Here is a 24,259-nt window from a genome sequence, read left to right as displayed (position 1 = left end):
GGTTGGTAGGATAATAATATGGGTGTAATAATTTATAGTTTTAATTTGAACATTTCACCTAACATGTTATATGGTGTGCTTGAGTGTGATATTGTTATGTTACAGAGTTACATGCTTATGATTTTGTAATAGAAGATTTTATAATTAAAAAAGGGGCATTATTTGTGCCAGATCCTGTATTTTAAATGTGGGAGTCAGAGTATTTTAAAATTTTGTGGCAGAGTATCTGTACAAAAATGTGCATAAAGTTTACAAAAGTCTTTAAAAGACTGAAATTTTACTTTAAAAATGTTCTACTTCCAAAAATAATTAAAACTTTGAAAACCACTAAACACAACCAAAATCTGTTGAACTACATGATTCCTAAGGCCCCTTCCTGAGTTTATTGATCATGAGAAGCTAGACAGAAATGTGCTTAGGCCCTGGAAGGGTCACTCAGCTGGTTGGAGCATCGTCCTGATATGCCAAGGTTGTGGGTCTGATCAGGGCGCATACAATGAGTGCATAAACAAGTGGAAAAACAAATCAATGTTTCTCTTTCTCTTCCTTTCTCTCTAAAATCAATAAATAAATTTTAAAAATATTTTTTAAAGAAGAAATGTGCTTAAAGAAGTGATTTACTCTTGACAAGTTATAAGGCCCTGAGGATGGGCATGGGGCTGGGAGTAATGTCAGTATCCTGAGGCCCAAGAGGTCTTACAGAGCTACGACTAAGATCTCTTGAGGCCAAGCTCTGCGGGGCAGGTGAAGCCAGGCAGATGAGGTCTAAATGTCTGATCTTCCTCATAGTCACAGAGTGACTTTGAGCAGGTCACTTAGCCTGGTGACCTGCATTTTCCTAATCTGTGAAATAGAATAAAGAAACCTTTACAGGGCACTGTCAGGCCACACCCCAGAATCCCCCAGAATCACTGATGGCACCAACTTCCCATCTTTTCCTGAGGAGCCAACTGTTAGGAAACCTGAGGCTCAGTCAGGAAAGGAAAGTAAGATAGAAGGCAGAGTGGTAACAGGGCGGTCCCACCAAAAGGTACAAGGGTCCTAAAAAGGAAGCAGAGCTGTAGCAAATCAGTAAATCAGGCCAGTCTGGCCAGACGGCCTTAAAGACTGACATCCAACTCCTGTCCTGGGTCCAATACATGAACCCCATACGTGTAGGGTTGGAACTTATGGCTCTGGTCAGAGTGAGAGTCTGTACAGAATGGTGGCTAGAGGTTGCAGCTCGGTTGGGGGGAGGGAGAAAGACACAGCTGGGTGCTGGAAGCCAGGAAGAAATGGTTCACAGGCTCCATGCCTGGTAATGAGAATCAGGGTCTGTTTTCTGGCCCAATGGCAGATATTTTGTGTTTGGAAAGAGGGATAACCACAAAGTTGAAAGGCTTTCTCAAACCCACAATAGGCCCCCTGTATCTGTGCAGCATTCAAAGCACAGAAGATGAACTTGGCCAGATATGGGCAAGTCATGTCTCCTGAGCCTCTGATAAGACTACAGTGAAACACTGTCTATGAAAGCACTTTCCAGACAGAGCTCTATAGTTGCATTGGCTGTTGGCAGTTATGACCTAGTGTATCCCACTGCCCAGGGCACTGTCAATGCACACATTTTAAGGACAAGTTTCTTTCAGCACGTAAAGGTTTTTATTGAACTCAAATTCAGGGGCTCAAAAGCCTGAGGAAGACAAGGGAAGCTGGGTTTGCACTGAGAGGCCCAGGCCCCACTCTGGGCTTTACTCCTCACCCCATCTACCCTCACCCCTTCCTGACTCAACAAGGGTCTCTGTAGCTACTGATCTAAGCTAACCCACTCTAAGAAACCCTCCCCCTCCCCGTCCCACCCCCCTCCCCCAGCACTTTGCCAAACAGGCATCCATCGAGGGGCATGCTACTGCTGAGGCCAGCTATCTGTTGACCTCTGTCTGGATTCTCCCAGAGCCTCTTGCTGCCTGTTTGGCCTCCCTCCAACCCCTTTTCATTACCCATTTCCCGTAAGTCTCCAGGGCATGTAACTTCCTCGACGCTAGCCCCTCTCCTCCTAGAATCCTCAACTCCTTTTCTCCTCCAGCTTTTCCACTATTCTAGAGATTTTTCTAGCTCCCTGTCCCCATTTCTTCCAACCACCACAGGCCCGCCCCTGACGAGCCCCCAGGTCAGCGTCGGCCGGCAGCGTGGGTCCGCTGGTGGCGGATGAGGTCGGAGCTCTGTGAGAAGGCCTTTCCACAGTCATCACACTTGTAGGGCCGCTCCCCGCTGTGGACTCGGTGATGCTGCAGCAGCGTAGAAGACCGGCAGAAGCCCTTGCCACACACAGCGCATCTGTAGGGCCTCTCGCCTGTGTGGGAACGCTGGTGCTGAATCAGAGTAGAGGAGCGATTGAAGGTCTTGCCACAATCTGGGCAGCTGTAGGTGCGGCCTGGCAGGTGGGTGCGCGCGTGGATGGCCAGCACAGAGCTCTGACCAAAGCGCTTGCCGCACTCAGGGCACTTGAAAGGCTTCTCACGGGCATGGCTGCGGGCATGGGGTATTAGTGCCGAGCGCTGGGAGAAGCTCTTGCCACAGATGCCACAGCTGAAGGGCCTCTGCCCGGTGTGCACTCTCTGGTGACTACGCAGGGATGAGTTCTGGCTGTAGCATTTGCCGCACTCGGGGCAGCTGTAGGGCCGCTCATGGCTGTGAGTGCGCTGGTGCCGCAGGAGGTAGGAGCTGTCTCCGAAGGCCTTGCCACAGTGCGGGCACTTGTAGGGCTTCTGACCAGAGTGAGTGCGCTGGTGGCGAAGCAGGTAAGAGCTGTCAGCGAAGGCCTTGCCACAACGGGGACACTTGTAGGGCCGCTCCCCCGTGTGGGTTCGCTGGTGTTTTATGAGGTCAGAGCTCTGGGAGAAGGCCTTGCTACAGACCTCACATTTATAGGGCTTTTCACCCGTATGGATGCGCTGGTGCTGGATCAGAGTGGAGCCCCGGCCGAAGCTCTTCCCACAGATGCCACAGATATTAGGTCGAGGGCCCTGCCCACCCCTAGCCCGGCCACCGCGTCTGCCTGGACCTCGCAGGGTTCCGGTCAGGCCCAGGGGATTCTGGAGCATCTCAAACTGGGGTGTAGCCAACAGGGCCCCTGTGGGCATTTCAAAAGGTGGGCCTAGGGGAAGATCCCCTGTGGGCTGCTCCCCAAACCCCTGGGTGAAGGAGTCCAAGGGATGGACTCCTAAGGGGATGCTCAAGGAATTCTTTTCCTCAGGATCGAGAAGCATCTCTGTACCTTCCTGGAATTTGGATCTCTGAGCTTCAAATTCAGAGCTTTGGGTTTTGAACTCAGGGTTTTGGGGTCCATACCCTGGGCTCTGGGATTCATACCCAGGACTTTGGGGCTCATACCTAGGGCTTTGTGGTTCAAACTCAGGGCTCTGACAATCTGACTCAGGGCTTCTGGGTGCAAATTCAGGGCTTGGGGGCACTAACCCAGGGCTTTGGGATTCAAAACCGGGGCTTTCAGGCTCAAACTCTGGGCTTTGTGACTCAAACCCCGGGCTCTGGGGTTCAAGCCCAAAAGGTATCTCTTCGACCTCATAGTCCCCAGTGCCTTCTTGCTGAGAAATTTCCTCTTCCTCATTATTTTCATGCATGTTGCCTGTAGGATCAGAGAATTACAGAAAACCCAGATTGTGTGGAGCCTGGAAGGTCACTGGGTCCCACCATTAGTTGTCACAAACCTCTCCCTCCTCCTCAAATATGGTCGCTGGCCCTTGGGCAGGTGCTGAAATTCCCACCTTCCCCTCAGCAAACCCAAGACACCCGGTTCCCACCCCCACCCCTCCAAGTCCCAGGTGTCCAAGTCCCCCACTCTCTTTCGCTCTCACGGACCACAGCCCCCTCTCCCGACCCCAGGCACGCTCCTCGGAGGGGCACTCCCTCCCTCACCTTTGAGGGACCCTTCGGGCCCCATTTCGTCAAGAGTTTGCACATCCCGCGGCTCGAGGCCCCACTGCGACGCCTCCTGTTCCATCCCTGCTGACTCCCAGTGCGGCGGCGGCGGCGGTGGCAATGGCGGACGATACTGCGACCCGTCCTGAGTGCCCTAAGACCCGAGCTCTCGCCGCCTGCCCGCTCAGCGCCGCCCAGGCGACCCGGCTGCCCAGCCCCGGCCCCCAAGGCCGGACGTCTTGACCCTGGGCCTCTCCAGGCGGCCGGGCCCCTCCCCTCCCTCCGTCCCCGCCCCCACCCACAAGGTCTCGGCTTGCCCTGGGGCCTTCACAGACCCCCACACGTTGTGGCCTCGGAGATGAGGCGGCTTCACGACTCGCCCTGTCACCCCCAGACACGGCTCCCCACCTGAGACCCCGCCGTCAGGCCCCCGGCCCCAAGCTGGGCTGCAGCAGTCGACCCCCTCCCCCAACACAGGAAGTGTCCGTCCGCGGCCAGTTTCCCCCGTTGGCTAGCACCGCGGCCTCTCTAGGAGTGGCTGGAGGTGGAAACTCGTTGGCATTAACCCTGGGCTGGATGGCCCCGGCGTTGAGGTGGGGGAGGCTGCGGTACCCTGGAGCCGGCGTGAGAGGCTGGGGCAGTTTGTGCCTATGCCCTAGGTCTCCGTCTGTCCAATGGCCTATCTATCCTTCTACCGGGCTCTGCGTCCGTCAGTAACTGTGGCCAAGAATGAGCCGACAAGCGAGACCAAGGTCACCGAGAAGAGAGGCTTCCAGACGCCAGCGGGGGCGGTGCCTAGCTCCCCTCGGCTCCCGGGCCTCGGGGTCAACTCTGGCCACGCATGGGGAACCCGAACGGACCCTTGCACCCCCTAGAGCTCTACGAGATTCTGAGACACCCCTCCCCCACTTCCTGCTCGAATTCCACTACCCCCCAACCGGCGTGTCCACCCCCACTCCTCCCGGCTCGCTCCTTTCTCTGCTCTTAATTTCCACCCTCCCCACCTCTGGCTGAGCTAGGATGGTTGCCAAGGAAACAGCTCCGCCTCCGGTTTCCAGAGGCACCGCCCCTGCCTCTCAGAGTGCTCAGCCATTGGTCAGTGAAGCTCGTGCTCCTACCCTCCTGCATTCTCCTACTACACCAACAGCTCTGTGTTATTGGTTGCCAGGAAACGCGAGGCACCTTTTTGATTAGTTGGAAGGTGCTCAGGCCGGTTCCACCTCCGAGCATGTCCGCCAAAACCTCCTGCCGGAGGAGTTGGATGGACCTCCCTGGCGTCTTCCCTCGAACTCGGCCTGTGCTTTCAGAAGTTTTCCCACCCGTATTTACCCTTCATTTTGTTTTCTCTTTCAAGGAATAAAAGCCTAGGGATCTGATTGCAGACACTCTCCCCATTCCCTTTCTCAGCACTTTACTGAAAAAGCCTGTCAGGAGATCCTCCCTCAGAAAGGAGGCTCTTGTCTTTTCAATTACCCTAACTCTTACCTCTATCTTCCCCAAAGCTTGTGGTTAACTCAATACTTGGGAGCCTTAGCTTATGGTTCCCGAATTTTCTCGCAGGGAAGCAATGAGCCTGTGGGAATTTCTTCCAGGTAAGGGTGGAGTGATAGAGTTCAGGAGTGGAACTGGAGAGAGAACCATCTGGTCTCAAGACAGCTGAGAACTCTCCAGTCCTGTCGACCTTGGATAGAGACTTATAAAGAAAGGAAACTTGAGAAACACTGCCCTAGATGCAGCATTGAATGAAGGGAAAAGAAGGACCCTGAAAAGACAACAGGATCCAGTTCTTGTCCCTTGCTGCTGAAAACTAGTTCGGTAGCTTTCTTGATAGCTAAAAAGCCAAATTTCTCCTGCATGGGCAATGCAGAACCATGGTTTGTGTTTTCTTGTTGCCTTCCCAGAAAAATGAAGGGAAGAAACTGGTTAAGAGGAAGGATGGCATCTTCCATTCTCTTTAAAAGAGATGAGAATTTGGAGAATTCTAAGTGTTAAAAGGCTGGAAAAAATGATGTCAATCGAGGTTTACAATTAGAGTCACAGATATCTTCCTACAAATAAAGCAGGAGCCTTTTTCTGCCCTCCACAGCAACAGCTTCCAGCTCCATGCCTCTCTCCATCCCAATACCTGTACTAAAACCTCTGCTAAGAATGGACACCCCACAAGTGCACTGATTGCGAAGAGCTGGACTTTCTGGGTACTCCTTGGTCACCCTGAAAGCACTCACACAAGTAAGAGACAAGTCTCCTTTATGAGACATGACTTTCTGACCTGCTTACCCACCAGAAAATTTACCCAGAACAGCTAGCTGTCCCTACAAAGTGAGTAGCAAAGTTTCCAGCCACAGGTCTGATATGGTCCACTGCCTGCACTCTGCATAGCATGGTCTACAAGCCCACATGTAGCAGGAGTTGGGCCAGGGCTTCAACCTGCTCTGGCACCATCATTTCCATGTGGGAATTCAGTCTCACTAGTGCCTAGAATAAGAGTGGCTGGCTGACTCACAGGCAGCCTCCTCTAATACCAGACCTGTCTATGAAATGAACCTTCAAGAGGCAACCAGCCTTTGTCTCCCTCCAGCCCATAGCAATGAGTCTCTAAGCACAGAGAAGCCAATGATGAGGGTTCCAACTTGACCTAGCACTAATGCAAGGTAGGCATCCACTGACCTTGTTCTACCACTGCGTGCTGGTGAGGAGCCTTGTGTGTATCCCAAGCTGAGCAGCCACCTCCCCCATAGCATCATCCTCTAGTGTGCAGCACTACTGGGACAGAGCTATTTATAGAGTGCATCCAAGGCTTACGGTTGGTCACACTTGAACAAGCCCTTACAAGGGTCTCAATGTGAGAGGAGCTCCTGACTGAACTACTTCCTCTCTGCATGCAAAGGACAAGCTAAGAGGCCTTCTGTCATTCTACAAGAGATGCCACAGTATATTCAAAATTTGAAATACACAGGAAAATACCAGACACAGCACAGGCCCCTTTGTCAAGAGCAAAGGAAATGGGAGTCTTTGTGGTCCCCTGGCCAGACATTTGGAACAGGCCCTGAGACCAACCCTTATTCTTACAAAGCTAAGAGCAGCTAGAAAGTAACATTTTGTTCAAAGCAGTGGTTCTCAAAGTTTAGCAGGCATTAAAATTCCACCCCTGGAGATTCAGATTCAATAGCTAGAGACAGGGTCCAGGGACCTAGCTGTGTTTTAAAGAAAGAGTACGTGATTCTTTGGCAGGAAGGCCTTACTCTGAAAAATACGGGCTTAGGACAGGTTCTAGCTTCTTTGGACCACAGATATCTTTACAAATCCCGTTCCTAGAAAGATGGATGTAAACATTCCTAAAAATTTTAGGGAGTTTTGAGACTCAAATCAATACTTACCCTTATTTTAGATGGCTTGGACAAGCAAGGGTCATATGGTCATGGCCTGACCTCTCACCCTGGCCATATGGATGGGCTCATATGTGGTACAGACAAGCATTTCTCCAGTGAAGTCCTAGAATAATTCTCTTCCTGGCCTAAGCTGCTTCAGGTTCTGAGCCTCAAAGACTGCAGTAGCAGAGAGAGCCCTACCTTTGGTAGAGGTATCCATGCCAAGAAATGAGGAGCTAAGGATGGAGGGAGACTGAGGCTTAAACATTTTCATGACACTCAAAAATTGATTTAATGGTGGTAAGGTGGGTCACAAAGGCAGAAAACAGAAGTTAAATCTGGTGTTTGGGCCCTAAGCAAGCCTTGCAAATGTCAAAGCACTCAGAAAAAGTAGTAATTATAGTACCTTTAATTGACAAGCTGAGGGTAGGGTCCAGATCTGGTTTTGAGTCTGAGCTGAGAACTAATGTTTCATGCTGGGCTTTCCCCAGGCAGTCCTGAGGGTTAGAGGATGGGAGGGGTTGTACACTGGCTTCTCTAGGGAATTAAAAGCTGTTACATAGGTAGATCCTACTACCAACATGCCTCTTCTCACACCATGTCCCACTTACAATAAGGTGGCACACAAGCCAATCCTCCCAGAAAAGTTTAGGATGGGGAATCAACTCAGTTCATTACTTCACCTGAACAGTGTCTTTTCCCCGAATCTTCTACCTTTTTCTTTAGAAGTTTCTCCAGGTTGACAAATCTGGTTTCTTCCTCCCTAAGGTAGGCCAAACAAGAGGCTGAGTTCAGTAAAGAAGGCAAGTGCACACAGGCCAACAGAGGACATAACCCGTTACTCCTCAAGTGAAGGGTCGTCCTGACCAAAGGCAGGGTCGACCCACGGCTGGCTGCTTCCATGACCTGGACAAGGTTGGGCTCTAACTACAAAGGAGTTAATAATAGATGGATAATGTAGCCATGAGATAAGAGAGGAGAGAATGCATACAGAGCTTGGGAATATAGATGAGTACAGTTCCCTCTGGCTACAAACCCCAATGTTCCTGTCCTAGTTCCTCTCAGTTCATGATGGTGGGTACCTGAAGAGAGTGAAGATCAAACTTTGCTCATTTGCCCTGAACTCTCAGGTAGGTTTCTCCCTTGCCTTGGTCTGCTATGTGGCCTTTTTGTCACTTGTCTTACAGCTGGGTTTAACTGACACTGGGCTGGTCTTTTCCTCAGTTCTGGTCAGTGCCTGAGTACCCTCACAGGGAATGGGCAGATGCCTCCAGAACCCTGGCTGAGATACTGGCAAGAAATTCAGGAATGGTGTAGTAAAGAGAGCAGTAAGCCAAGAACCTTACCATGTGTGGACCTTGGACAGGTTGCTTAGCCTTCTCCAGTTTCAGTGTCCCCAGCTGCAAAAGCTCAGATCTCTTCCAGTTCTAGAACGTGATGAGGTTGGCCCTCCTGGCTGGGTCTAGGGTAGATAAGGCCTGAACCATCAGGCTCTCCCAGGGAGGTCCATGGAGGACTGGAGGGTGCTCTCAGGGCCTTCCCCTGTAAAACCAGGAACTGCTGGTCGGCTGAGAGCAGTGCTGTCGTTTGGCAGAAATGCCACTGGTTTGGGACAAAAGATTCAGTCCTGACTGCCTCTTCCTGACTGAGCTGTCCTATCCAAGCAAGATGCTCCCCTCCTCAGGCAGTTATGAAGGTGAAATGAGTTCACTGACAAGATAGTACTTTGTAAACAAAATACAATGCAAGCAAGCTCTAAAATAAAGCCTACTTTTACTTTTCTCCTGCTACCCTTTCACATCTATGTTCTCTGCCTGAATCCCCAAGTCAGGACAACTCACATGCTATAGACCATGGTTTGCAAACTCCAGTGACCACAGGAACCCAACAGGTCCTGCAAATGAGTGGAAAATATTGGATGGAGAAGGCCTGCTTTGCCCGAGACATGGTCAAACCATGCGTGCCAAATGATGCTGGTCAGGAGCTGATGTGGAGAGCGGTGAACATGCTGAGTGGTGCGCATGCGGTGACAACTGCCCCCAGCTCCTGCCAACTGTGGTTTTGTGGGAGCTTAAGTAGCGTTGCCAAATCTTTTGAATTTCTCAAAAGTCAGAAACCTGGCTTTTTGTGTGAAATCAACCAATAATTTGTAACTTTTTAAAATCTGACTTGACCCAAAAAATAAAAGACAGCTATAGGCCAGATTTAGTATGTGGCCATCAGTTATTAACTCCTGCAGTAAAAAAGGCAATGGGTAAACTAAGGTTCTCTACCTCAATCCTCTTAACACATCTAAGCTGAGGAACAACCTTTTCTTCCCACAGTGGAGGACTACTGAGGGTTCGAACCTCAGCCGTAACTCAGCAAAGGGGACTTCTAGAGCCTACGACAGCAGAGAATGAGGTGTCAGCATATCAAGCTGGTGAGAGCCTAAAATAAGATGGTCCTCATCCTCCAGGTCCAGCTCTTTCAAGGAATTCTATGACTTCTCTGGAGCCCCCAGAGGTTCAGTGCAGATCCCAGCTTGGGCCTCAGGAAATGTTTAATTCTTCACCCTTTCTCTTTGCACCTGTGAGGCCATCACCCACATTCCTGGAATATCTCTGGGTAGTGCTGGAAGCCCACAGGTGGGTCTAGATTCCCTCGGCCAGGGGTTAAGGGCACAGGCAACCCACTGGCACCCTGGCCCCTGTGTCCCCCGGCACCAGGCCTATGGACCCATTGGTGTTTGGCCATGGCTGACTTCTGGCCAAAGCACCTGCCACACTGGGGACAGGGGTAGGGGCGTTCTCCACTGTGGGTACGCCGGTGGGCTGCCATTTCGGAGCTCTGTCGGAAGCAGCGCCCACAGTCTGGGCACGGGTAGGGCTTCTCGCCTGTATGGGTGCGCACGTGGCGCCGAAGGTCTGAGGCATGGGCAAACGCGCGGCCGCAATCTGGACAAGGGAAGGGGGTCTCGCCGCTGTGGACCCGCTGATGCTGGTAGAGGGCAGAGCTCTGGCTGAAGCAGTGGCCACAGTCAGCACAGCGGTAGGGCTTCTCACCCGTGTGGATCCGTAGGTGGGTGGTAAGGGCAGAGCGCTGGGTGAAGGCTCGGCCACAGTCAGGGCAGCGGTGGGGCCGCTCCCCACGGTGAATGGCCCGGTGCTTGCTCAGAGAGGAGGCCTGGCCAAAGCCCTTGCCACAGTCAGGACAAGAGAAGGGCTTCTCACCTGTGTGGGTATACAGGTGCTCCACCAAAGTGGAGCGCCAGGCAAAACTCTTCCCACATAGGTAGCAACCATGACGCTGGTCTGCCCTTGGGACAGGGGGATGGGCAAAGAGTGGGGGGCGACCACGGTGAGGCACCTTGGATGACTGCTCCAAACTGTAAGAGAGCCCAGCAGAAGGGGGTTTGAGAGCCTTCAGCCCAAGAGGCCAAGTGTCCACAGACAGGATCTTCTCCAGTGCCCCAGTACCTTCTCTTTGTCCTTTCTCTTCCTTGTTTCTGGAACCTGCTGGGAAACAAGGGGAGAGCTCAGACCCTGGCTTATTTAACCTGGTCCTTGAATCCCACACCCTGTATGGTGACAGAGAAGTCTCTTATATACAGCCACCCTCTGGACATACAGGTGCCTCTGGGACTTAGCTCAGTATAGGCAAGGAAGCTTGGAGTGAAACCTTTCCCCAGCTGCAGAGGACAAAAAGAAAGGCAGCAGAGACAGAGAGAGTAGGAAAAAACAGTACATTCTACCTCAGGCCTGGGGAAATGGCTGGGGAGGGGGAGCAGGCAGAAGACATTTTAGCTGCATCAGTAGATGCTTAAGGATGCTTCAGGCATCAGGAATAGCACAAAGAGAAACATGCACCTGGCTGAACCAAGTTCAGAGGGGCTGGGTATTGTACAACAAATTGCAGGATGAACTGCTAGAAGAAAACAGAAGCCAAGAGAAAGGAAGCTGCTACAAGAATAAAGAGAAAGTAAACTAAAACACAGGATGTGGCAGAGGAGCTAGATGCAAGCAAACAGGAGGAATGATGTGGAGCAAAACAGGGCTTAGAGACCAATTACATGTGAGGGGCTCAGATTTTCAGGAATTGGGAGTGAAGGCAGGTATGCCAGGGACCTGCACCCCGGCAGAGCCTGCTCATACTCACAGCCCCTTTCTAGGCTGAATCCAGAAGCTAGGGAGCGACCAGGCATCATCACCTTAGTTGGCAGGACTGGTCAGGCCCAGAGGGAGTCCTCATGAGATAGAGTACCCAGTACTTCACCTGTGTCTTCTGTCAGACACTCTCCCAACTCCGGATCTCGGACATCTGGACCCCACAGTTCAGCCTCTTCCTCCATCCAGGAGATGAGCGCCGGCTTGGTGCCTTGGAATCCTGGGGGAGAAGAACGCAAACCCCACGCTGCCCGGAGGTCAGAGCCCACCCCGCGGTCCTGACTTCCGGGATTTAAGATGTTACACTCCCCGTGCAGTGCCCGGAGGCTGGGTAGGGTGGACGGGGGATGCGGACACAAGTGAACAGTGGGCCTCTCACCGAGCGCGCCCAGGTGGCCGTAAGTCTCCCGCATCACGTCCCGGTACAGGGCCCTCTGCGCAGGGCGCAGACAGCCCCATTCCTCCGGGGAGAAGTACACGGCCACGTCCGCGAAGCTCACGGGGCTCCTCCCCTCGCGAGTGGCCTCCTCACGTTCACGCGCAGAGAACGGGGCCAGAGGCGGCGCCATGGTGCGTGCCAGTCTCGGCGATAGGCCAGCGCCGCCCCTGGGTCCGCCGGGCTTCACGTGCTTCGGAACGCCTGCCGGGCCGGCCGGCCGGCCGGCCAGCCCGAGAGGTCGGGGCGCGGTCAATAAGGCCAGGGGAAGCAGGAAGACGCTTCTCCAGGGACCACGCGGGTGGCTAAAAGCTAAAAGTTGCTGGCTGAAGGTACACAGAGAACCGGGACTGGAGGACGTCTTCCTAAGAAATGGCGGCAACGCGGCCTCACGAACCTGGCGCCTACGCAGTTTTGCCCAGAGGACGCCACCCCAGGGTCTCCAGACTGCTTGGTCGCCAGCCCGCAACCAAAATGGCTGTGACAGCTACCAGGGCAGGAGAAGGCGCCCTGCCACGCTAGGGGGCAAGCCAGGCCACCAGGTTCCCGCACCCGGTCCCCGCCCCGCCCTGCAGCGCTCATTGGCGCGGCAGCGGCCCCGCCCGAGTGTGGAGGACCAACCTAACACGGCGGGAAGTTGGCATAGGGCCGCAGCAGTTTCAGCGCTGACACTGCTCCACCTTCGGTAGTTATTTTTCGTGGCTAGGCCTTTGTAATTGGGTCTCAGCCTATCACTGGGTGACAGCAGCCTTTTCCCAAATGTCGAGGGTAAAAAAAAGTAGTAAAAAAAAGCATTTTCTGTTGGAAGCTTGTTCGAGCTGGAAATTCTGGGAGCTTCTATTTCAGATGGTGGGGGTAGCTGGGGGAGAATAACAGTAAGATCTGAGAAAGGTCAGAAGGACCCTCTTTAAGAAAGCCTACCCTCCCTCGACATGCCCTGCAGGTCGCCTCTCCAGCATCTATTTGCCTCTAGCTCAGGCCTGGCTCCTGAGCTCCTCTTGATCAGAGAACAGCCTGCCACTTTGCCTCTTCATGGATGTCCCACAAGCACCTCAGACTTGGCATGGCTCAAGCTGAATTTATCCCTTTCTTCCCACAACCTGCCCCTCCTGACTCTTTATCTCAGCAAATGGCACCAGCAATCCCTGTCATATATAATCCCAAACCTCCCTCTCTCACTGGGCATATTTATTGACTTCCTAACATCCTGCCCTAAGGAGATTGAAACTTTTCCTTTGGCCAGATAAATCAATCTCAGCATTTCACACATTTCATGGAAATACACTTGACACCTTCAGGTTCAGGCTCTGGTCCTGAACTTTTTTCTCTTTGCCTCCTTCAGTAGTAGGTAGTTAGGCATGAACAGAGGAGGAACCATAGACCAGGTGCAGAGGGTCACCAGGGCGAGAGCCGCAGGTGCCTAGCAACAGGCAAAACTACAAGCCCTTGCAGGACCACTCTCTTAAGCATTAACCCCTGGAGATGACAGCTAGGCCTCAGCTGGGTTACAGCCCCAGACCCAGAAAAGCAGCAAAATCAGACTGAGTGACTGCCATAAGTGACATCAGGGAGAGCTGCATTGACTAATAACCCCAGCCTGGTGCTGACCACTGAGCAGAGACCACGAACACGAGGGGAAACATCTGGAAAGCTGATGAATAGTCTTGAGATCTTCCCTGAGACCTTAAGAAAGGGACCTTGTGTGTGCTCTCTTTTTCCAGAGCGTGCCCGTGCCTTTCCTTTTTCTCCCTCTTTTCCATCTCCCAGGTACATCCATATTCCTCTCCTTCTCCCCCTTTCCCCCCCACCTCAAGCTTCAAGGGCCCTTCTTTTGGCCCTTGAAGCCTCAGGTAACTCGTTTCCTGAGCCCATTTCTTCTATAGTTCACTTCTTCTACCTCTGTGACTTTGTAAATAAACTTTCTCTTGTAGTTTGTGTCTTGGCTCTGAATTATTTCTTAGCCAAAATTTAAGTATGGAGTTTGAAGAACTGAGGTCTAACACCTGGTGCCATTTTGCTACCAACACTTCCAAAGGCCTTCCTGATCCTTCTGCCTGAAACTTTGTATCTGGTGGATGCTTCTCCCTACAGCCAAGGGGGCTTGAAAGTAAAGAGTTGATCACAGTAGATAGGGGAAAGGAGAAGACAAAAAGTCTGGAAAGGGTTAAGGACACAGTTATCCAGGGACTCAACCTCAGCCCTAGCTCTGTCAGCCCCTCAGGTCCCTGAAGGACCCAAGAGAAAACAGAAAACTTCCATTAAGAGCAAAAGCATTTTGTCACATGTCAGTGCCCACCCCTCACTGTGGTGCCTATGACACACAGGCCTAGAACAGCTCTGGGTAGCCCTGGAAACTCAGGGTCTGGACCTTCCTGGGAAATAAACTAGGGCAGTTGGCCTATGGCACCAGGCTGGTGGGCCTCTGGCTGAAGCATCTCCCACAGCAGGGATAGAAGTAGGGCCACTTGCCTGGGTGAGTCAGCAGGTAGCATGACAGGTACTAGCTGAGGTAGAGGCAGGTGCTACACTTGCGGCAAAGGGTCTTTCTCCAGAGTGCACTGGACCAGGTTAAAAGTGATGGCAAAGTGTTACTGCACTTGGGGCAGGGATGCTGTATTACTCGGGTGCTATATGAGTGCCAGGTGTTAAGATTGGATGGAGATGGGGCAGGCAGGGCAATGGGAAGGGTCTGGCTATGGGGAGCCTTGGCCACAGACTCACGGAATAGGTCTGTGTTTCTGATCCCAGGGGCTCATGACGATTGATTCCCAAACAGAATCCTTCTCCTGGCGCTTTCCAAATGTTTTGTTTTTCTGAATGGCTGTTGTGAAAACAGCAGATTCAAAATTTGCCTTGTTAATTCTCTGAGATCTACTCATGTTTGGGTGACAGAATCAACCTTTGCAATGGCAGAAGACTTGAGATGGGTACCCAGCCCCTGAAAGTCCCCCCTAAACTGTTGGCTAATTGAAGGGCTCATGAGTCAGGGCCACTCCCACCTACCTCAGCATCAGCCAGAGGAGATACCCTCAACCAGAGGAGCACGTGCTACAGGGCTGAAGGACCTGGAGACAGAAAGGTGAAGTGCCTGCATCCTGAACTTGAATTCACACGCTGCCACTGACCTAGAGTTTGGATGATTCATACAGCATGCCTTGATCATGGGACCACTGGATGGCTCAAAGTCAACTGAGAATGAGAAGGTTAAGATTTCAGTCTCCAGTGGGTGTCATAAATTCAGTTCAAGAAAAATTAGTGAGGAACATGTAGATGATGCTTCTTGCCCAACAAAACATTTTCCCTTCCAGCTAGAACTGGGACATTGCCCCCACTTCTCACCTTTCCATCTTTCTAAATGTTGGAGACATTGGTGAACCAAGCTAAGGTTCCTGCTCTAAGTTTACTCTAAACTCTAAATTTACACTGAGAGAGAGAGAGAGAGAGATACCAGGTATAAGCTCTGCTGGCACAGGCATGGAGACCTTTGGGCAGACTGTGCTCAAGTCTATATAGACACAGAGCCCCAGTTTTGTAGATATTTTCAGCACAGGGCAGAAGAGCTCCAGAGGAATTTCTTGGAGACAGCATTTAAGAAAGTCATTGAAGGTCAGATTTGGAGATATAGTGTATACAGAGCAGAATAGGAAGAGCATAGATAGGGTCATTGAGCTAGAGAGGCAAATCGAAAAACCAGACTCCATTCAGCTGGGGCCAAATGGGATTGTTTGCCTGTATGGAAAGATCTGGTTTGAATTGTAGGTTAGCGTGCCATGGGCCTTAGCGTTGTGGCACGGGTGCTTAACGTTTTGGCAAGAAGTCCCGGAGAGCCATTGGAGGAATCTGACGGGGGAGGCTCAGTTGTGAATCGCAGTTAGGGTGATCTGGCGGGAATCGCAGGAAACGGAGTCACCAGGGGCAAGAGTGGGGACAAGTCAGGCACTCGGCCCTGTCCATCCCACCCACTCCCTTCCCTTTTCAAAGATCAGGGACAGCCAGCCCTCACGGAGCGCTCCAGATACCCGCGGGTTTTCCACATCATGTCCCAGACAACCCCGCTCCTTGGGGAAGAAATACACGACCACCTCCACGAAGCTCATGGTGCCTGCCTTTCCACCCACAAATCCTCTTGCTTCCAGCCGGGCTTTTGAGGGCACCTCTGCGGGAAGCCGGGAGCAGGCACCGGCAGAAAACCATACCCTGCCCCAATCGAAGGAGGGACGCCGCTAGGGATGCGGCCTCCAGGAATCAGGTTCCTCTGGACCCAAGAAAGGGAACTAGCTCCGGCTGGGGCCGCTCTAGGACACTGATGACTAGTTAAGCGAACTCGGTGGTGCCAGGACCAAAAAAATGACAGCGCCCTGAGAAAAGATGGCGGTACTCCAGTGTCTTTCATTTTTTACGGGAAGGCATTTAACAGCTTCAGTGTCGTCTGGTATTGACCAGGTTTATTAACCTCGAATTTCTTTTGCTGTTCCGCAACCGGCTTTAGAATCGCCCTTGCCCTTAGTTAAGATGGCCACAACCACTTCGGCATCCGACTTCGGGCAGCTGAAGAGTGTGGCTGGGGGCGTGAACACCTCCGGTGGCAAGGGGTCTAGCCCAGGGAGAAGCAGGGCTAGCTTTCAGGGAGCCGCTAGCCATACGTCCACTAACTAATCTCCCCTAGAAGGACCACTCAGTGACCTGCCTTAATAAAAAATTTTTTTAGCAAAGCAGTTCATTTCTAAATTTATTTTTCATTTACAAGGTACAGAATAATATTCTATTAAGTCTCCTCCTGCCCTGTTCCTCTCTTAACGGTTTCCTAAGTATCCCTCCAGAAACTGTCTGTTTAGGTATATATGTATGTATGCATGTGTCTATCTATCTGTTATCTACATCTGGTATTTCCAACGTTTACTATATCTTTAATTGAGGACATTAGGCTGAATGCCTCTCTGCTTAGAGTTCAGTTATTTCACAGAAGAGAAAATGAAGTTGTTACCCAAGGTCAGGCAGCCCATTAGTGACTTGGGTCTACAGACTCTTAAACTGGGGCCTTTTCCACCACCTCACGCAGCCTCCTCCAGGCCTGTTTCGGAAAAACAACATGATTATTTTGAATTTACTGACCCCTGCTGACCTTGTGGAAATGAACTGGATTCTTAATTTATCAAATGATTGCATTAAAAATTAGATGAACCCTGACCAGTGTGGCTCAGTTGGCAGGGCCATCATCTGGCAAAATGAAAGGTGGCTGGTTGGATTCCTGTTCAAGGCACATGCCTGGGTTGCGTCCCTGGCTGGGGTTCCTCAGACAGGCAACCAATTGATGTTTCCCTCCCTCTCTTTCTTCCTCTGTTCCCCTCTCTCTAAAAATAAATAAATAAAATCTTTTGAAAAAAATTAAATGAGTTAATGGATGACAGGGCTCGTTGTTTTGATGCTCCCTTTAAGTGTGTCCCCTTGAAATGATTTCCCAATTCCAAGCTCTCCCAAACAGAATAATGGCAGACTATGCAAGAGCTGCAGTTGGTTTTGTGATATGACTAAGACAAATAATCTTCGTTTACCTTGATATATCACTTACTGTAAGCCAGACTAAAGTTTTGCTTGTTAACTCAGTTAACCTTCACAACACTTCAGAGATAGGTACCTTTCTGGATAAGGAGGCCGAGGAATAAAGGGATGATCTTGCCCCAGGCCACACAGCTAGGAAGTGATGAAAACAAGATTCAAACCCAAGCAGCCTGACTCCAGGCAACTGCATGTGTATTGCCTCAAATTATGGAAGGCACAATCTCAGCAAGCAAAGAGGTGGGATTTTAGGCCAAGTTACTAAGACGAAGTTGTAATGTGGGGTAGTGCTAGAAGCAGGGACCCAGGAGGTCAGAAGAACTGCTTCTGGTCACACATACAGTCCCATACTATTATATAAATGTAAAAAGAAAAAGTTTAAATGATGGGCTATACGATAAATAATGAAAAGAAAATACGAGGGGTATGTTTAGGGATCATGTCATGGGGAAAAATGTCATTCTGTATTTGGGAGGTATTTGCAATTGCCCTGGAGCAAGGGTGACAGGCTACACCAAAGGTACCCTGTAGCAGCTCTCACCAGTGGGTTCCTCTTGCTCAGGCCCTTGTTGGTTTAGGCCTGGGGTCTCCCAGCTGGTCTCTGGGCTTCCAGCCTTTCGCCTTTCCCATCCATTCAGCACTGCAGCCTGGTCTAGTGAAAAGAGCAAGAGTATGAACTGAGAAATTGGGAGGTTTGGGTTCCATGCTTACCTCTGCCACTAACTCAGCTGTTATCTTAAGTAAGTACCTTCCCTTCTCTGGGCCTCAGCCTTTCTCAGAGCCTATTCTGTGGACCAATGTTCCCATGAAAAGCTTGGTGGAAAGAACAAGCATTCTTCCCTATGCCCCTTAAAGAGTCTCATCAACAAACAAAACCTATTCCACCCACTCCTTCCCAAACCCTTCTTAAAACATAGAACTAAACAGCTCCAAGAGCTCCCTTCCAGCTCTAAAATGCTGTGGTCCACCCTATTATCACCTCCAGGGCTACCCTAGAAACTGGCTCCTCCATTTTCCTCACTCAGCCAAAAACCTTATTACCGTCCTGGGCTCCTCTGATGCTCTCAGCCACCACATCCAACCCATAGACAGGCTCAGTCCATTCATCTTGCAGTGTTTACCTCCAGTGGTACTACTCCCTATCTCCACTCTGCAGTCCATTCTCAGCAGTCAGAGCGGGCTTTTCAAATAAATAAATAAATAAATAAATAGCAAATCAGACTACCTTGATACTCTGCTTACACCGCCCCCCCCCCCCGCAATGGTTTTTATGAGGTGCCTGAAGTAGTCAAATACATAGAGACAGAAGTAAAACGGTGGTGGTCAGGGACGGGGCTTAGAGCACTATTGTTTAAAGGGTACAAAGTTTCAGATGGGGAAGATGAAAAAATTCTGGAGAAGGATGGTGGTAATGGTTGCACAACAGTGTGAAGGTACTTAATCCCACTAAACCATACACTTAAAAATATTTAAATTGGTACATTTTGTTATGCTTCCCCCTCATGGTGCCCCCTCCTCTCTCCAGCTTCGCCTTCTCTTTGACTTACGCCTCTCAAGTACTGGTCACTCCTTGGCCTTCACACCCTCCCACTCCTGACTGCCCCTTGCCCAGCAGTCAGGCTCCCTTGCTCAGCTCTTTATTCTCCATGCTTCAAACCTCTGGGACTTACTTGTTCACAGTTCATAGTGTCAGTCACTGAGCCATGCAGATTCTATGGCAGAAGCCTCTTATGGGTATCTTTCTTCCCAATTCCAAGGTCAGGAAGCAAGAACAACTGCAAGAAAAGATCTTGCCCTTTAGCTTGGTCCCAGCTCCTGATCAGCTCTGTCTGGGAGCAGATGTCCAGTCTCCTCCCACAGGTCTCAATGAACACTGTTTACAAAGGCACCTTCTGACAGTACCTCTCAAACAGCCCTGCTCCCGCTCAAGAACTTTCTATGTCCCTACAGTGCCTATGGGGTAAACTTTAATAAGCTCCTCTGCTGGGATTGGTGGCCCTTCCAGTTTGGCACTCGCCTCTCTGCTGCTGTCTTCCATTATTCATTACCTAGTTCTTTGTTTCAGTCAAGTACAACTACTACCATTCCTTATGTATGCCTATTCTTGTTGAAATCTTTCTCATTCTTCAGGGACAATTTGAACCACCTCCTCCAGGAAACCTTGTTTCAGAAGACCTGCCTATGTCTCCTCTTGGTCCTCCTCACATACTATTTTATATTGATTAGAAAAACAATAACCACCGTTCATTAAATACTAACATGCAAAGTACTCTTCTATATTATCTCATTTAATCCTTACAGCAATTTTATGAGGTAGGTGCTATTATTATCCAGGTTTTATAGATGAAGAAACTAAGGTAAGAAGTGACTTGCTCAAGACTGCATAGCTAAAAAGCAAGTGAGTCAGGATCTGAACTCGGACAGTCTGACTCCAGAGACCATGTTCTTACCCCTACTCCACACTGTCTCTGTTTTTTATCCTTTTTTATGAAGCAAGGTTCCCTTGCTGGTCCTGTTGCTTGAAAATCTCCCACACACCAATTACTACCTAATGCTATGGGAGGTACAATCCTCTCCTTCTCCGAGATGCATTTCCTGGTATATCACCAACCAGGTGGGTAAGGTGGTGTCTCTGGATACCTTTCATCACAGCCCCAATCACTCCTTTCTGAGTCAGGGTGTCCCTGGAACCCAGCACAAAAACCTAGAGGCCTCAGATGTTGTTTGTTGAATAACAGATGGAATTAGCCTTTCTCAGCCCAGAATTCCCTTATTACCTAGCTGTCCCTCCAACAGAAAGTCACTAAATATTGACTGTACTTTTCTTCCCTTCTTTTTTTTTTTTTTTGATCCTCACCCAAGGATATGTTTATTGATTTTAAAGAGAGAAGAAGAGAGGGAGAGAAACAACGATGTGAGAAACATCAATCAGTTGCTTCCCGTACACACCCTGACCAGTGATCGAACCCAGAACCTAGGAATGTACCCTGATGGGGAATCAAACCCACAGCCTTTTGGTGTACAGGATGATGCTCCAACCAACTGAACAACCAAGCCTGGGCTGTACTTTTCTTAGTGAAAGGTCACTGGCTTTGGCAGGGCTCTCAGTTTTCCTGCTGAGACTCCCCCAAACAGGCAGGGTTGGGCCCTGCATCCTGAGGAGCCACCTCTAGCCCCAAGGAGAGGCCACTCTGGCTGGAAACTAAGGGCCAAAAAATCTTTCTTGTAGTTGCTGTTGTTTGCTGTCCTACTACCTTCCTGCCAAGATCTCAGATCTTACCTCACTCTCACCTGAGACCTTCATCATGTCCTGCCCAGATCTGACTGCTCAGATAAAGTGATAGAAATATCTAGGCTCTGTTAGTTTCCGGCTTTATTGCTTTAAAGAGTGAAACATTGAAAGAATCACTTTTTCTTTCTGAACCCCATCTTACTTATCTGCAAAACATGACTATTGATAATTGATATCCACATCCTGCCTCCTTAGCCTTCTGAAGTGTAAAATGTAGATAATTCACTCTTTCAACACATGTTTATTGCACGTTTGCTATGTCATACATACTATCTTGTTAAAATTTCAGTCTTTACACTTTCAAAAAAAAGTAACTCTTTCCTTTGAGGTAGATATTAGTCATCCTCATTTTACAGATGAAGGAGTGAAGTTGAGGGAGGCGGGTGACTTACCAGCTGTGCCTTGTGCAGAGACTAGCTCTGTGCTGGGGCCTCTGGGCTCTTTCTACCCACTCCACTTCCTGGGCTGCCTGCTGGCATCAGTTAGCCAGGGCTTGGCCATGCTCTCCGTCTGGGCCCCTTCCCCAGGCCTTAGCCCTCCTCAGCACTCACCTCTTATGCAGATAAGCAGCAAGGGGGTAGCTGCCTGTGAGACAACTGAAAGAGGCTAGTGGCACCTGTTACTGAAATAACACTGAGAAAAGTCCAGCGTCTCACTCTCTTCATTTTTTTTTTTTTTTTTTTTTTTTTTTAGAAAGATGGATGGTGGAGGGGTCAAGTTTAATCTACTTGAATCTTTACAGGCACTTTCCTTTTTACATGTTTGAAAACTTGAGGGAAGCCCAAGGAATGACTTAGCTTCCCAAGTCTCTGACTTAGGAGCCTCCCTCAGGGCCCAGCGAGTCCTTATCGCTGAGGTCAGTCTCAAACCCAAATGTGGGAGCCACTCACCCGCACTCCTCAAAGATGTCCGGGTAGTGCCTGAACAGCACGGGTGGGTCCCGGTCACCCCTAACAGGGGCTCGAGGCACAGCCCGGATTCCAGGCCTCCGGCCCCGCCGCCCTCCAGAGCAGGAGCGGTGGATCCACTGGTGCGCTTCCACCGCAAACTTTCTCTTGAAGCGCATGCCACACTCTGGGCAGGGGAAGGGCCGCTCACCGGAGTGCATGCGCCGGTGGCTGACGAGCAGCGAGGGGTAGGTGAAGCGGCGACCACAGTCTGCACATACGTGGCGCCGCTGGCTAGCTTGAGAGGTAACACTGGGCACTGGGACCGGGGGCTGTGCAACTGTGCTCTGGTCCCAGGCAGTTTTCGTGGGTGTCTGTGGTCGTGCTACCGTCTGGCCGATGGCTGAGTCAGGGTTATGTTTAACCAGCTCTTCAGGCCTGTCCTTCCCAGGAGTCTCTCTGGATGCTTTGGCTCCTGGTACTTCTTCCGGTTCCTCTCCCTTCTTGTTTGGGGCGTCTCCTGGGAAACAGGAATTAAGATACATTTTAAAACACACTTCTTTAGATGTCTCAGGTTACAGGGTACTTTTACTTAAGAAGAACCAGAAAAATACTGCCCAGTGACTAACACACAGGCTTTGAAGGACAGTAAACAAGTTCAAATCTCTTAAGAGTGACTTATCTGGGCCTTGGTCTCTCACATATCAAATGGGAATCATCATGATTTCTTTACAGGGTTGTTGGAGGGATTAAATCAGTAGACGCATGTTAAGCATTTAGTAAATGCTCAATAAGCAGTAGCTAGCATTGTGTTTTTTCAATTTTCTGTAGGGTAAAATGTTTACAGAGAAGGAAACCTATTTGCTGGAGATCACTCTGGAGCAGATGATGAAGGGAGAAGAGCCAAGTTGTCGATGACTGGACATTTTCTCATGTATGATTTTGCTTAGAGTGAGGAATGGGAAAGGCAGATGTGAAGTCATTTCCACTCTTAGGGGGGTTTAGTTGTTCCTGAAAAAGGGAGAATGAGTGGTTTTCTACCACAGGGACCTGAAAACCTGAGTGTTGGACTTGAGTTCCTAATTTTCCTACTCTGGTCTGAATATGATGACTGTCTCAAGTTCTGAAAACTGTACCAGGTTGGCCTCCTTTCCACTATTATCCAACATTGGGTGGCTCTTTCATTCCTTTAGGGATGCTGGGAGTGGGGATCTGAAAAAAAAAAAAAGCATTGCTAGACGGGAAGCCCCAGAGTGCCAGGTGGGGGGAGACTTGGGACAATCCCTCACCTCTCAGAGCTCCTCCCACGCTTTCCCCCTCCTCAGGATCCTGGGCGGCAGGGCTCCAAGCCTCACTCTCCTGTTCCATCCAAGAGATGAGGTCTGGTTTGGGGTCTGGGAATCCTGGGAGAGAATAGGGATCACAGTACTAGTCTGAAAGACTGCCCTAGGAAGGTGGCATCCCCCTACCAGGATGAGGACACTTCCTCAGAATTTATGTTCAATGTAGACACAATCTCAATGCTCCCTGTTTGAAGGAAGTAGATTCGGGGTGGAAGAACTCCCAAGGGGGTACCTGAAGCCCTGGGAATAGGAGATGGCTGGTGCTGTTGGTGGAATAATTCAGGATTAGGGCCCTCACTCCTCCGAATCCCTCTATATCATCTCTGTGAACCCCAGTGGAGGAGGAGGAGGGCTCTGACCCAGGCCTCACCGAGCGCGCCCAGGTGGCCGTAGGTCTCCCGCATCACGTCCCGGTACAGGGCTCTCTGCGCGGGCCGCAGAAACCCCCACTCCTCCGGGGAGAAGTACACGGCCACGTCCGCGAAGCTCACGGACCCGGGCTTCTTGCAACCTGGCCAGGTCTCCCCAGCTGTCAGCGCCTGGAGCAGGGCTGGGGGTGGCGCCATGGGGCCTCCCAGCCCCAAGCTGTGGCCGCCTTGTACCCAGGGCCACGGCCTCCCCGCTCCCGGATCAGCTTTCGTAGTCCGCAGGAACGGCTCCCCAGGCCGCGGCCCCTCCCAGCCTTGGCGTCCGAAGGCAGCCGAGGGAACCGAAGTAGCAGGGACTATCTGGTAGGGATTCAGGGATTCTCATAGGGACAAACCAACCCCCTCGGTGTTTATTCACTTCTTGGCAGCTTGGCCACAGACACCCTGGTTGAGGGACCCGGAAGGTGCCTTCAGAAAATATGGCGACATCCTGGGTTCAGTTATCAAGGATTGCTCTTAAGGGCGCCGTCCCTCGATCATATCAAACATGGCGCCCCTCTGGCTTCTCTGGTTTCATCGTCCACTTGCCCTCAAATAAGATGGCCGCTGCAGGTGGGTTTTTAGAAGGAAGACAGGGAGGGGAGGTCGTATGGAGATCTCTTGCCTTCAAGAAAGATGGTCGGGCCGGCAGCTTCCAGCGCCTCCCTTGCCGGCCCGGCAAAGCGACCGATGATTGGCTCCGAGCACAGGAAGCGGCTGTGCCGCGAGGCTTGGGACTGGCGGGGCTCTGGAAAAGGCGCCCGCGCCCCCAAGTCGCGTCCCCAAGTCTCGGTTGGCTGGCTCTGAAACAGGTCGAGGACCTTGGCATTTGTGGAGTCTGAGATTGTGTTCCCGAAGGTCTTACTTGCCTGCCTCCCGACGGCGGAACCGGGCCCCCAGTCTCTGCGGG

At 50.9% G+C, this 24,259-nt stretch overlaps 3 protein-coding genes across 10 annotated transcripts; all 3 read right to left on the bottom strand.

Moving 5' to 3' along the window:
- Positions 1 to 1,874: 1,874 nt before the first annotated feature.
- On the bottom strand, positions 1,875 to 8,668 carry ZNF768 (zinc finger protein 768). Of its 2 annotated transcripts, none has more exons than XM_054582669.1 (2): positions 7,967 to 8,668; positions 1,875 to 3,622 (listed from the first exon to the last, which is right to left on the bottom strand). In XM_054582669.1, the coding sequence occupies exons 1-2, from the start codon at positions 8,184 to 8,186 to the stop codon at positions 2,148 to 2,150; spliced, it is 1,695 nt and encodes a 564-aa protein (XP_054438644.1). In that variant the 5' UTR covers positions 8,187 to 8,668; the 3' UTR covers positions 1,875 to 2,147. The 2 variants fall into 2 exon arrangements, with proteins under 2 accessions (XP_054438644.1, XP_054438645.1); XM_054582670.1 differs by lacking the exon at positions 7,967 to 8,668 and adding an exon at positions 3,913 to 4,170.
- A 30-nt stretch (positions 8,669 to 8,698) lies between these two features.
- Positions 8,699 to 12,390, bottom strand: ZNF764 (zinc finger protein 764). The gene is made up of 3 exons (XM_054582671.1): positions 11,808 to 12,390; positions 11,538 to 11,648; positions 8,699 to 10,777 (listed from the first exon to the last, which is right to left on the bottom strand). Exons 1-3 carry the CDS (start codon positions 11,995 to 11,997, stop codon positions 9,864 to 9,866), a joined length of 1,215 nt encoding a protein of 404 aa, XP_054438646.1. The 5' UTR covers positions 11,998 to 12,390; the 3' UTR covers positions 8,699 to 9,863.
- A 5,484-nt stretch (positions 12,391 to 17,874) lies between these two features.
- On the bottom strand, positions 17,875 to 24,040 carry ZNF688 (zinc finger protein 688). Of its 7 annotated transcripts, none has more exons than XR_008529924.1 (6): positions 23,313 to 24,040; positions 22,889 to 23,002; positions 21,603 to 22,119; positions 19,091 to 19,195; positions 18,462 to 18,600; positions 17,875 to 18,072 (listed from the first exon to the last, which is right to left on the bottom strand). XR_008529924.1 is itself a non-coding variant. In XM_054582672.1 (5 exons), exons 1-4 carry the CDS (start codon positions 23,506 to 23,508, stop codon positions 19,114 to 19,116), a joined length of 909 nt encoding a protein of 302 aa, XP_054438647.1. In that variant the 5' UTR covers positions 23,509 to 24,040; the 3' UTR covers positions 17,875 to 18,600; positions 19,091 to 19,113. The 7 variants fall into 7 exon arrangements, 4 of the variants coding, with proteins under 4 accessions (XP_054438647.1, XP_054438648.1, XP_054438650.1 ...); XR_008529923.1 differs by having other exon boundaries at positions 18,542 to 18,600; XR_008529925.1 differs by having other exon boundaries at positions 17,875 to 18,067; positions 18,542 to 18,600.
- Positions 24,041 to 24,259: the final 219 nt, after the last annotated feature.

The sequence above is a fragment of the Pteronotus mesoamericanus genome, unplaced genomic scaffold (genome assembly GCF_021234165.1).
Source record: "Pteronotus mesoamericanus isolate MK-2021 breed Mesoamerican mustached bat unplaced genomic scaffold, CSHL_Meso_final contig_72, whole genome shotgun sequence".
In the NCBI taxonomy this organism is placed as follows: domain Eukaryota; kingdom Metazoa; phylum Chordata; class Mammalia; order Chiroptera; family Mormoopidae; genus Pteronotus; species Pteronotus mesoamericanus.
This window is presented reverse-complemented; position numbering and strand designations above follow the sequence as displayed.